Source organism: Lepidothrix coronata, unplaced genomic scaffold (assembly GCF_001604755.1).
Source record: "Lepidothrix coronata isolate B3197 unplaced genomic scaffold, Lepidothrix_coronata-1.0 Scaffold146, whole genome shotgun sequence".
Classification (NCBI taxonomy): Eukaryota; Metazoa; Chordata; class Aves; order Passeriformes; family Pipridae; genus Lepidothrix; species Lepidothrix coronata.
The window spans coordinates 1,335,003-1,347,643 of record NW_016690326.1 but is presented as its reverse complement, the minus strand read 5'-3'; the positions used below and the strand labels follow the sequence as shown (position 1 = coordinate 1,347,643).

Here is a 12,641-nt window from a genome sequence, read left to right as displayed (position 1 = left end):
ATTGGGCATCCACAACTTCTCTAGGTAAGCTGTTCCAGTGCCTCACACACCTCTGAGTAAAGAATTTCCTCCTGTCATCTAATCTAATCCCCCCTGTTTTAGTTTAAAACCGTTCCTCCTTGTCCTATCACTATCTGCCTGTGTAAAAAATCATTCTTTTTTTTTTTTTTTTTTTTTTAAGCCCCCTTTAAGTACTGAGCCTCAACAACCCCAACTTTCCCAGCCTGTCCTCACAGGAGAGGTGCTCCAGCCCTCGGAGCATCCACTCCGACAGGCCCACAGTACTAAGGAAACAGATTTCGTCTGCACTTAACTGGTGAAAGTGGAGGGCGGTCCCCCCTCGCAGGGGCAGTGTTCCCTTTTCCCATCAGCTGGGCCCCCAGGACGGTCCCCCCGGGATGCCCCGTGCCCGCGGCGCCGCCGGGCGCGATTCCCCGCTTGGCCGCCAGGAGGAGCCGTGGGCACGCGGCGCGGCCCCGGCACCGCCCCCGGGGGTCCGGCTCGGCCGCGGGGGCACCGCGGGGACCCCCCGACCCTCCGCGGAGCGGGACCCGAGCTGGCCTTCCCTCCCCTGCCCCGCTCCTGCAGCCCCGCGCAGGGCTCACCCCGACGTGACCCCGCAGCTCTGCCCGAATCCTCCCCCCGCTCCCGGGGAGCTGCCATGGGGGGCTGCTGCCCCGGGTAGTAATGGGGGGAGGGTTGAGCTTGGGGGCGTCGTAATCCTCCCGCCTTCCTTCTGACGAGTTCCTGGGAGAGGGTTCACTCTGTCGGGCTCTTGCTGCTGTCTGACAACCCCCCTGCCCCAGGGTCCTGCACCCCTCCACCCCCAGGCTCCCAGAGGTGGGTCCCCCCTTCTCCGCTGGCTCTTGAAGGTCGGTGGGCAAATGGTCCCCTCAGAACCCCGCTGTTTCCGACCCGCAGGAGTTAACCCCGACCTGGAGGAAGAGCCCCAACGCCCCATCTTAGCCTGGGGGCAACCTGGGAATCCCTAGTCCCTCAAGCAAGGTGAGAGGAGGAAAGCTCCTTGATGAACCTTTCCATCCAGGTTGCCCTCTACTGCTTCTTCATGGCAGTTGGGGTAAAAGTGGGGTGCTGTCACCACCACATGACAAAGGCATCCAGCCTCCTTCCTCCTGAACAGGACAGGCAGAGCATCATATCCCAGTCCTCTGAACCTTTTTCTAGTCTTGTCCCTCTCCCCAGGAGCAAGCCAGGTAGGAGAATAAAACACCCCAAGTACCTAAACAGTGCCATCATCACCTCCCAGAACAGATATTGGGTTTATCTGTGCATGGGAAGTCTTTGTATCAAAACAGGAGCCTGCTGGCCATAAGGAAAATAGATATGGAAAGCATTTTTGCTGGGGAGGCTAAAAGTGAACTGTTCCCAAACCCTCAGAAAAGTGCAGGTACGTGCTCAGGACCCCAGTGCTCTGCTTTTGGTCCCACCTTGAGAAGAGAGGCTGCTTTTCCCTTTCCCCCCATCGGCACGAGTCTGTTGTTCATCTGCCTTCTCCCAGGAAGGGCAGGAAGGAGGTGATCCCTTTGGGAGAACCTCATCCAGCTGCAAAGGTCAGGGAGGAGGGAGCAGAAGGCTTTTCTCTCAGAAATTCCCACTTCCAACTACTTCTTCCCTCCTTTGGAGTCTGGGCAGAGGGAAGTGAGGCCTGACTGTCCCCTTGGTGCTGGGAGCTCAGGGACTGGAGGCAGCAGGAGGGAGTTGTCCTGGATAAACTCCAGGTCAGAGGCGAGAGGGGCCTTGGGCTCACTTGGAAACGGCTTCAGGGCAGGGAAGAGGCCTTTCCCTATGCAAGAGAGACTCCTGTGCTCTGGGCTTTCTGTCTCCAGCTTTGTAGAGTTTGTGTTTGTCCTCTGGAGTGAGGCCTCCTTCCATGGCCCCCTTCTTCAAAGGCCTCAAAGCCAGTTGTTCCCCAGGAGCCCTGTTTTCTTCTACATAGGACAAGCCTTTACCTCCTCTGTTCCCTTTCACTGCCATTTGGATCTCAGCGTTGCCTCATCCCTGCTATCTGTGATGACCAGGGAAAGTGTGACCATGTCCAGGTCCTGTCTGTAAACAGCTCTTGCCTGTTCTGCAAAATCACAGCTCATGGCTTTGTGTTGCTGGGCAAAATCCACGGCTTAACCGCGCGGTTCTCGCTCGCTTTGGGAGCGGAGCGTTTGCTCACCCCTGGGAGAAAATCGCAGCCTGCAAGTCTGTGTGTGTTTCATTCTGCCTTGAACGTTGAGAGCATTTAACTCGGGCTTGCAGGGAAACCTCGCTGCAACGTGCCCAAGTTTCCTTCTGCAGCAAAACAGTTAAATACCGAGTCCCAGCCAGTCCACTGAGGACTCCCCCCGTGGCGGGCTGAGGAGTGTCCTCCAGCTCCATTTGCCGTGCTGAGGAAAGGACAGACCCAGCTTTCCACATGAATATGCTCTGGCCTCATAACCAGCCTGACAGTGGTCTGTGTGCTGCTACAGTCAGACCGTGGTGGTCCAGAGAGCAGACTCAGGCAGGGGGCGGAAAGTGAGTGCTAAAAGCAACTGGGAATTCTTTAAAAATCAAAGCCTCAATATACAGGGTTGGCCTCTGCAGGGTGGATGGAGCACAGAAGTCTCCTTGCCTGGTGACAGCTCTTTTTTAAAATTTTACTTTATTTTAGTTTTTTCACTTTCTCTCTCCCCCCCTTTTTTTTTTACCCCCAAAGTCCTGACTTTCTCACCCCCTCCCTGTTTCCCTCTGCTTTTCTTTCACACTCCTCCAGCGGGGGTCGAGCCAGTGTTTAACTCTTTTGTCCCGGTAGAAATTAGTTGCTGGCTTTGAGAACATCCGTAAGCCTCAGGTGGGATATCTCCCCCAGCCTTCAGCAGGAGACTCCCAGACCTTCCTGTCTGTTGGACACAGAGGCACAAATCTTCTATAAGGAGGAAAGCAGTGGAGAATTTGTCACTCTTAATGTCGTGGCTGGCTGTCCCTGCCCGGTGGAGGTGCCCTCACACTGCTGCTGGGATGCTGTTCCTTTCAGCATCCAGGAAAACGCATGGAAACGGTCCCCTGATCCCCTGAACAGATTTGAAGGGCAAAATCTGCCAACTGCTCGGTATATTGATTCAAATGCATTATTCCTCCCTGGGCAGATCCCTGCCCTGGGAAAGGAGTAATCAGTGCAGGTGCAAATAGCTTTTAATTGCAAAATGTATCTCACCATGGAGGCATTTAGGCTGGATATGATACAACTGATACAGCAGCAGCCGGAGGAAGACCAATAAGCCGGAGCACTGCAGGAGCCAAACTGCTCCTATGCAATACCTATGGTGTAAATATTCATGTGCAGCAGTATGTCCGTGTTCTTCCACATATCCCTGCGATATGACACAGTAGCATTATGAGAAGATTCAAATATCATCTTCGGGGAATGTGAAAACTTGCTATCTGTGACAGTTCCTGTGTGGGATCACAGCAAGCTTGGGATGGGGATGTTTCGTGTGTGGACTCTCCTAAAGCCAAAGATCGGGCGCAGTTTCTCAGTGCCAGCGAGGTGCTGGCAACGGGCTCTGTGCCTGATTTGGAGGGAGAGCTCTCTGCCCGAGGCTTACCTGTGGGCTCAGGCGGCTGTGTCACACCAGGTGATGTACAGGTGGCTGGGACAGGGTCCTATACAGTTATCGGGCTGCCTTAGGTTGCCTCTGGAGCTGTATAGCGGTGCTCAGAGCGTGTCGCACTGAGGCTGGCTGTTCTCCGGGCCCTTAGCTGGGCTTCGGGCAGCCCGCTCCCTTCACGGAGCTCTGCAGCCCCTTGAAGGGGCGGGCGGGAGCCGCCTGCCGCTCCCGGGGCAGCATCTTCGGCACCTCGGAGCACGGAGTGGGGGATAGATGGACACGGGAGCAATTCAGAGATAACGCAGACACTTCAGAGATTACCCTCCACACAACGGGTCGGGGGATCCCCCTCAAGCCTCTGCGGTGTGACATCGCCCTGGAGAGAGCGAGTCGCCCGGCTTGCCGGGATGCACGGAGTTTTGTTTCATTATATGTGCAAAGATGGGCACGGCAGTGTTTGGGGAGGCATAACCCATTCAGCCGGCACAGCGAGCTCCCATCGGCGGCAAGAGCCCGTGACAGAGGCCAGATCCCGGGCTCACGGGAACGAGTTGCACGGGGAAAGGTTGGAGGGTGATGCGGGTAGAGAGGCGGGCGGCAGGTCGGGGAGCCCGCGGAGAAGTGCGGGACCGCGCCCGCTCCGCCGCCGCGCAGCCAGCCCGGCTCTTCCCTAGCGAGGGCAGGAATTGGTTTTACTACTATTATTATTTTCCCTAGGAAAACAAAAATCGGACTTCCTAGGAAAAAAAACCAAACAAAACAACCAAAAAAGAAGGAACTTTCTCTGCCAGCCGTCCTGTTCGGAAATCGAGTGCTTGTGCCGCAGAGCAGCGCAGCGTTCCCGGGAGCGGAGCAGGAGCCAGGGCGAGCGGCGAGGGTCCAGCGGGGATTTGCGGGGGGAAGTTTCCCCCCACGCGTGTTTCCAGCAGGGATAACCCCGCTGCGAGGGGCGGCCTCTCCTCCCCGGGCTCGGGCAGGGCGGGCACGGCCGGCGGGGCAGGGGCCGGCGGGCGCGGGGCATCCCCAGCTTCGGGCAGTCGGGGTCGGTAGCCTGGCGCTGGCAGGGGACCCCCAGGGGAGCGGGGATAGCTCGACCACCTTCGCACTTCGCCGTGCCGCGTTCGGGCTGTGCCGGCGGTGCGGGCTGTGCGGGGGCGAGGAGCGCGGAGCCCTCACGGCGAGGGCCGGCCCCGGGCGCTCGGGGAACGAGCCCCTCCGTGTCCCCCGCGGTGATCCCCGAGCCCCACCGCCGCCGAACAAAGGCGCGGCCGTGCCCGTGTCGGTCCCCCCGCCCCGGGGGGGTCCGGGGCAACTTCCCCGCGGGTCGGCCGGGCCGGCCGGGCGGGGCTATGCTAATGAGGGGGCGCGGCCCCGCCCCCGCCGCGGAGATTCGCGGCCGCCCATTGGCGGCGGGGCGGCGGGGGCGGGGCAGTGACGCGATGCAAATGAGGGGGCGTGTCCGCAGCGGCACCGCCCCCCGCCCGCCGGGGCTGCGGGGCTCGTGTTCGGCGGCGGGGACAGTCAAAGTGGCTCCCATAGGGAGAGACGGCGAGTCCGCCCGGCGCTGCGGGAGAGGGAGGGGGCACGGGGAGCCCCAGGGTCTCCCTCCGGCCGTCCGTCCGCGCCGCCGCCGCCGCGGGTGCGCCCCTCTCGCTCCCTTTCCCGGCGTGCGCCCGGCTCCGGCAACTCGCTTCCTGCGCGGCTGGAGGAGGGAGGAGAGAGGAGAGGAGCGGAGAGCGCTTCGGCTGGGAGAGGAGAGAAGAAAGAGGGAGAAAAGAAAGAAAGAAAAGAGAGAGGGGAGAAGGGGGGGGGACTTGCCTCTCTTGTCACTGGAAAATGACACTTGATGTAGCAGAGCCTGCCGCAGCTCCCGTTCGTCCTATTGTTTCTTAAACTGCCATCTGAGATTTTTTTTTTCCTGCTGCCATCCGAGGGGTGTCTTCATACAAAAGGGACTTCAAGTACTCCTCCGGCTTGTGAGCGCTGCAACCAGCCCCCAGCACCCCGCCAGCCCCTCCAAGCACCCAAACAAACTGCACACGCAGCAAACAGCAGCAACAAAACCGGGCTCTGATTGCCTCTGGATTTTTTTTTTTTAATGTCCGTGCCTGTGATTGCTTTCTCCGACTTGCTTTGATTCCAGAGATCAGCTGCAGAGAGAGAAAAAGGAGAGAAATCAAAAAAACCCACATATAACAGTCCGCCTGGCGATTTTATCACTTTTTAAAATTTCGAGTAAAGAAGGAAGATTTGCGCTGTTGTTTCTGATTCATGTTTGGGATTCAGGAAAGCATCCAGCGGAGTGGGAGCAGCATGAAGGAAGAGCCCCTCGGCGCGGGGATGAACGCGGTGCGGACGTGGATGCAGGGAGCCGGCGTCCTGGACGCCAGCACGGCCGCTCAGAGGTAGGCAGGCTCCGCGCCCGCTCCGCTCCGCGCCCCGGGGCGCTCCCCGCCCGCAGCACTGCTCCCCGCGGGCAGCGCCTTCCCCCCCCCGCGCCAACAAAAACCCTGCCCTGCAGCTCCGCTACCAGCAGTGAGTTTCGCGTAGATGTCGCCAGTTAAATATTTATCCCTATTGTCCCGTAGGAATGACTTTTTATTAAATAATGATAACAATAATAAAGGAAGCAGCGAGTTTCGCTAGGTACGGATAGAGGTGGGTTTAATCTCTCTGGCCCCTTGTGTTCGCTCGGAGGAAGGAGTTTTCAAAACTATGTTTGCTGCTGATTTAGTCTTGAGATCTCCAAATGACACTTTCCTCCTCCGATAAGCAGCGAGTTGTGCACAGATGTATCCAAAATATATTTCTCTACCTCGCTTTCCTATCCTCATCACAATCAGCAGCTCCTTTTCTTTTCCTCCGATAAGCAGGGAGTTTGCAAAGCTTTCTCCAGGAGAAATTTAATTTGAATCCCCTTAATAAAACCACTGTCACTTATCTTAGATTTTTTAAAAAGAAGTCACTCCAAATAGGAGGTGGTTTTGGCGAAGCTGCACCCAGCCTCGCTTTCTCTCTTATTTCTCTTTCTTCCCATCCTCTTCCTCGCGAAAAAAAAAAAAAAAAAGGCACGAACCAAACCCTGATGCCGGATTCGCAGCCGGAGCCCTGGAGCCGGCATCAGCCGGCATCAGTTTAATGTTGACATCTCCCTGTGTCTCCCACCTCGCCCCGCACCCCTCCCTTTGGAGCCCTCTAAGGAAGGGAAAGTTTCTGCAGGGACAACCCTGAAATATTTCAAGTTGTCTCCTGGGCTCGGTGTTTACCCACCGCTCCGGCGCGGGAGGAAAGGCTCACAGGACTGAGGCTGCAAGATAAGGCACATGGGCGCTGGGGTGACAGCTCCGAGCCGAGTTTGAGAAGTGGCAGGACCGGTGCTGCTCCGCGGGGCAACGCGCCGGCGGCGCTGAGCGCGGCTCCGCCGCCATGCAGGGCCGGCTGCGGGCGGGCACGGCCCCTGGGGAGGGCTGGTGGGTACCGGGGCCGGGGGGGCTGCTTGGGGCCTCGGGATCGCTTCAGGGCGGGATGGGGTCGGGGCTCCGCGGGGTTCGGAGCTTGAGCCTTTCCCCGCGCCCGGAGGGAAAAGCTCTGGGGCTACTCGAGGGAGGGGAAGATGCTAAGCCCCGGGGGGGGCCCAGCCGGGTCCCGGAGGGGGAAGGAACGGGCCTGGGAGTCGGCTCGGGGGGCGTGAGGCCGCATCGTCGGGGCTGCTGCTAACTCGCATGTTTCTGGTCCCAGTGGAGTGGGTCTGGCCCGGGCTCACTTCGAGAAACAGCCGCCTTCCAACCTGAGGAAGTCCAACTTTTTCCACTTCGTCCTGGCTCTGTACGACCGGCAGGGGCAGCCCGTGGAGATCGAACGCACTGCCTTCGTAGGCTTCGTGGAGAAGGAGAAGGTGAGTAGCCCTGTGCCCCGCGGGGGCTCGGCGGCCTCTCCCGGGCCCTCCTCTCTGCTCCGCTCCCCCGGGGCCGCGGCATCGGCTCGTCCCGGGAGCCACCGCCGCCTCCCGGGCGCCTCACTCTTCCCCTGTCCCAGAGGGCGGACGAGGAGGGGGTGTCCCCTGATCCCTCGCTATGCCCGGGGCAGAAGAGAGGGCTGAAAGCTGCCCAGTCCAGCCCCGGGGGCACCCGGCAAGCGAATGATGGAGAAACTTCATTGATACTCTTTTCCTTTTCCCTCCGGCCTCCCGCGCTCTCTTTGACATCAGGAAGCCAACAGTGAAAAGACCAACAACGGGATCCACTACCGCCTGCAGCTGCTCTACAGCAATGGTAAGGGCTAGGAGTCCCCTGTGTCAGCCCCGTCGCCCCCCGCTGCCTCTGCGGCTTCAGAACCCACCAGAGGCCGGGGAGCCGCTGCCCCGGCTCCACTCCGCTCCGCGCACCCCCACACTCGGTGCCGGGGCGCTGCGGGGACACGGGCGGCCCCGAGCCCTCGGGCGAGCCCAGGCGCGCTGGCCCGCTCCTCACGCCTCTGCCTTGTTTCAGGGATCAGGACGGAGCAGGATTTCTACGTGCGACTCATCGACTCCATGACCAAGCAGGTGGGTGCTGCGGAACGCCCGCGGAGGAGGGGGGTGCCGGGGGGGATGGCAGCCGTCGGGGCGGCCCCCGGGAGCGCGGCGGGGCGGCCCGCGGAGCAGAAACCCGCCCCCGCGGCGGAGCGGCTCTGCCCCGGCGGGGAAGGGAAGGGGCCGCCGCCTCCCGCGGGCACGGCCGCGCTCCCCTCTCTGCGGCGTCGGGGCTGCGGGGCGGCGCGGAGGGTCCCCGCGGGACCCCTGCCTGCCGCCGGGCTGGGGGAGAAAAATACAGGCGACCCTCCAGCCATCCCAGCCAGGGCTGGGGCTGGATTTGCCGCTTAATTAATAAGAATTAACCTCCGGCCTCCGCCAGCCCCCGAGCGCCGCCGCCACAAGCCGCTGCCCCGGCGCGGGGCTCTGTCGGTCCGTCCGTTCTTTGCGCTGCCGCCGGGTCCGTGGGTTAAAGGAGGAGCGATTGTATCGTGACACGTTTGCATGTCGGAATAGTTCCCGAATCGCGGCGCGGGGAGCAGCGAGCTCGCTGTCGGACTCGGGAGGACAGCAGGGATTGTCAGTGGAATTAATCCTCATTTTACGCTTGCACTTTATTCTCCCAAACAGAGTAATAACGTGCGTGCATACCTGTAAAAAACACTTTTCTGTTTAAAACCAGTGTTGTTACAAGGGCACTATCTGAACAAATCGGTTCTTTCTCTCTCTTTTTTTATTTTTATTTTTTTTTTAATTGCTACTCTGGCTTTTTCTTCTGCTCCTGTCAGAATATTTTCCTCATAGAATACGTTTCTTTCAAATAGTTGGGATCGCTTTTAAGCCTTTTCATCCTTAAAATATGTTTCTTCCCCTCCTAATCTGTTTTACTTGTTAAAGAAAATTCTTAAATTTTATTTAAGAAAAACATTAAGGGTTTTTTTTGTACCGATAGGAAAAGTCAATCCCTGTATGTTGTCTGTACATACAGACAATACTCTTGGCTTGTATTTGGGTTTCTTTTCTATAGTAAAACATAAAAACATAAAGCTCTAAGGGCTGAGTTTGTTTTACAAAACTCTCTTTGATGGTCCCAAAACATCTCTTCCTGCTATTGAAGACTGTCTTTCAACAGAAAAAAAAAAAAGAAAAAAAAGAAAAAAGGAACTTGGATGAATTTTGCTAGACAATCCACTGTGCATCTGAACTCTGTTACACTGTACACTTCCAAACAGAGCCCATTCCCTGCAGGAATTAAAACAGCAGCAACATACCCTTCTTCATAAAAAACCCCTGGAAAGTGTTTGCTGTCATTCCTTGTTTTTCAGGCATAAATTGGTCAGTTTTTGTTAAAAGCAACAAAATCTTCCTGATAGATGAACTCTTTTTAGTCCTTTTGGAGCTTGTGTATTTCAGTATAGACAGTGTGAGAGAGACTATCAATAAATATTATCTTTAAAAAGCTTTCCTATCGTTACGGAAATGCAGAAGTCTCTGCTCATAATCCTGTAGAAAACAGAGCCCTGGACTCATGGAGAGCAATGGATTCAAAATAATTTTCTTAACAAAGGCATCTTGCATATGAAGAGTTCATCCTAAGGCACTGTTTGACCTCTTGGTCTCTCATTATTATCAAGTCATCAGAGGGTCTTTGGAGAGAAAGGGGAAAAAATCCCCGAGATACAGTTTATTTGTAAAACCTACCGTGTAGCTTTAAAGCACGCTCACAATGAAGAAGAAGGAAAAAAAAAATATCTCTGATTTCAGGAAGTCTTAGAAAAACAAAGTTAGTGCAAATTACAGATTTTGGGGAAAGTGCGGCGGGTTTGAGAAGTGGGGATTTGAGAACAAAAGCTCTCTGAACTTAGACTAGAAAACAGGGAGCGAAAGGCTATTTTAGACACAAACATGTTTGCTTACGTATTAATTTCATGCATACAATTTCTTTAGGCATGACTATAATTGCTTGTGAAAAATAGGGCATTGTCATGTCAAAACTGTGGCATGTGTCGCTCTGAATTTTTTTTGGGGCCGGACGCTAAATTCTCCTTCTTCTGTTTTAATTCTTTCTTTTTAAAAGTGAAATTATTGCAGAGTTGGGATTGCGTCGGTTACTGAATGCTTATTAGGAAGTGAAGTACAACACATGACAGAAGCTCACCCAAATGTTGAATATATCATTTATATTTTATGACAGTGAATTATATAGAAGATTCTCAAGTAACTTTCAAATCATCAAACTGTAATTAAATATTGCAAAGACTGTCTGAAAATTCTTTAATTTTTAATGAAAGTTAAATATATATTGTCAGTCTACTTGAAGGTGTAGTATTTTAATGCACGACGCTCAGAACAAATTGGATAATGAAATGATTACTTTTAAATGAAACTGTTGCAGAAGCGTACACGTTTCAGCTGGCAAGTATCTTCTCAGTCCTCACACACACACATTCACACACTCGATAATTGTGAATTCCCAGACTAAAATTACAGCTACTCTGAGGTTTCTGGTGGCAAATTAAAAATCCCACAGAAGCAAAGCTTGAATGAGCTAGGTTCCCCAGATCATACAGAAAAGTATCTGTGGCTTTTTTTATATTATTTTTTTTTAAAAATATGGACATGTCAGATTTATATGTATTCTCTTTGTCTCACAGTTACAAATTGCAAGGTTTTGTATGGTTGCAGATTAATAAGTTAAGTAAGATAAAAGCAAATTAGACCTAGATTTCTGTACATAGGATTGCTGCTCAGAGATTTAATGTGAATGTCCCATCAGCAGCATGTATTCTACCAGCAGGTAGGCAGGGCTTGGCTGTGCTGAGGGCTGTGTATGTAACAAAGAGTAGATGTTCCTTCTCCTAAGTGTTCTTGATCTGTTTAAGTCAGGGATTTGTTCATGTGGCTGTGCCCAGCTAAGAAACTCGGAGCAGGAGTCCTGTCATGGGTGGAACAGAGGGATCCACACGTCCTGGTGCGCGTGTGTGTGTTCTCTGTCAGCTGTGGAGCAGGACGGGAAGCGGGGCTGGAGAGTGGCGCTACTGAAGTAACCAAGAGTTTTGTTGTGAGCTGCATCCCAGGGCAGATCTGGGCTGTAGGATGAACTGTGCAGGCTCTACCCCAAAACATGAGCTTCAGCTGCTCGTGCGCTCCTTGGGAATGTGGGCTGTGGGACTTCCAAACGGGAAACCCAGGCAGGATTGGTTCAAAGTGCATCATTTTGAGTTGCATTTGGGATGACGCGCTTGGCCTTTGGTGGTGGCCCCGGAGAAGCGCTGGGTGAGACAGGAATTACTTGGCTTTCAGCGGTCTTAAAACGTGTCCCCATCATTTAAAAATTGTAAATACTACACACAAATCATTCATGTGGTGGGGAAGTTCTTTTTTTCAGTTTGGGTAACAACATTCATTGTCAAAACTGGCTTAATTAAATTTTCTTTTACGTTATATTGGCACCTCATTTTATGTCAGGATCACATTCCTAATGCGTTCAAAACCCTGTAGGATCCCAAACTTTATAGCTGTTGCTTTCCGTAAAGCAGCAGCTCCTCCCGCAGTAGGTCTGGCTCTAACAATGATGCATTTTGAAATTGCCTGCAAAATGTGAAATATGTTTGCTCTAATAAACCCGGACTTTTTAGGCAAGTCTAAGGATTTTAATATATTTATGGAGAAGAGGTGCCTTCTATTTCTTTGGCTGTATTTTCATAAAGTTGAGATATTTCACTATTAGGAAAGATGGAGGAAATAAATCTGAAATACTTCTTCCCCACCCATTTTTCCTTCAGCCGTTCTCATCCATAAGATATAACGGATGCTAATATGGCTCAGGCATCTTAAGAATCATAAGTTTTGCTCGATTGCTATTGTCTATTTCTGAGAGTCCTCATGAGTCAAAAATCTTAAACTCTGTTTATATTTTGCTCCGGATGCAAATAGTTTTTCTGTTGACTTCTCTGTCATTCTCTGATGTCTGCAGATATTTGATCAGCTCCTATTCTGTGCATGGCATGGCCCTTCTCTAGCAGCTACATGCATGGGAAAAAAAATGTTATCGATAAGTTCAGAGGAGCCTCAGCAGACTCAGAGAAATTTCACACAAACATAAAACAAAACCTAACCCCTGTGACAGGGAAAGTTTACATTGCACCAGATTTTAGCAGCTTTCTTGTGCCTTTGGTGAGATGTCAGAAACACAGGTGATTTTAATTTTCTTGTACAGAGAGGAATGGAGAAGTTTGGAATTTGCATGCATGATCAGGACCTGTGTTTGGGAAAATGTAAACTCATCACAGTGGAAAATGTGTTGTTTGGAGTCTGAGGGTGAAAACAAAGCTGAGGATTTTGGAGAGACTGCCTGAGCCAGATGGCCTGGTGCATTCCCAGTCTGGCAGCCCAACTGCTCCCTCCTGTATAATATACAGCCATTTGTTCTGGGATATTTACGCTAGAGCTGTTTCCATGTGAATGTTTGAAAACCATTAAAAATGAACATATTAGGAGAGATAAATTTATTTAATTCGTGTGAATACGTC

The 12,641-nt window shown here is 53.4% G+C and overlaps 1 protein-coding gene across 4 annotated transcripts in view; it reads left to right on the top strand.

Moving 5' to 3' along the window:
• The first annotated feature begins 5,284 nt into the window (after positions 1-5,284).
• EBF1 (early B-cell factor 1) overlaps positions 5,285-12,641 on the top strand; it is a 273,845-nt gene continuing 266,488 nt past the window's right edge. For 2 of the 4 annotated variants that reach the window (XM_017828218.1, XM_017828214.1), the window contains exons 1-4: positions 5,287-6,004; positions 7,338-7,494; positions 7,807-7,870; positions 8,087-8,142. In XM_017828218.1, coding sequence (XP_017683707.1) covers positions 5,871-6,004; positions 7,338-7,494; positions 7,807-7,870; positions 8,087-8,142 — 411 coding nt within the window. In that variant the 5' untranslated portion in view covers positions 5,287-5,870. Of the gene's footprint in view, positions 6,005-7,337; positions 7,495-7,806; positions 7,871-8,086; positions 8,143-12,641 lie in introns of all 4 variants that reach the window. The other 2 variants (XM_017828215.1, XM_017828217.1) reach the window with 2 other exon arrangements.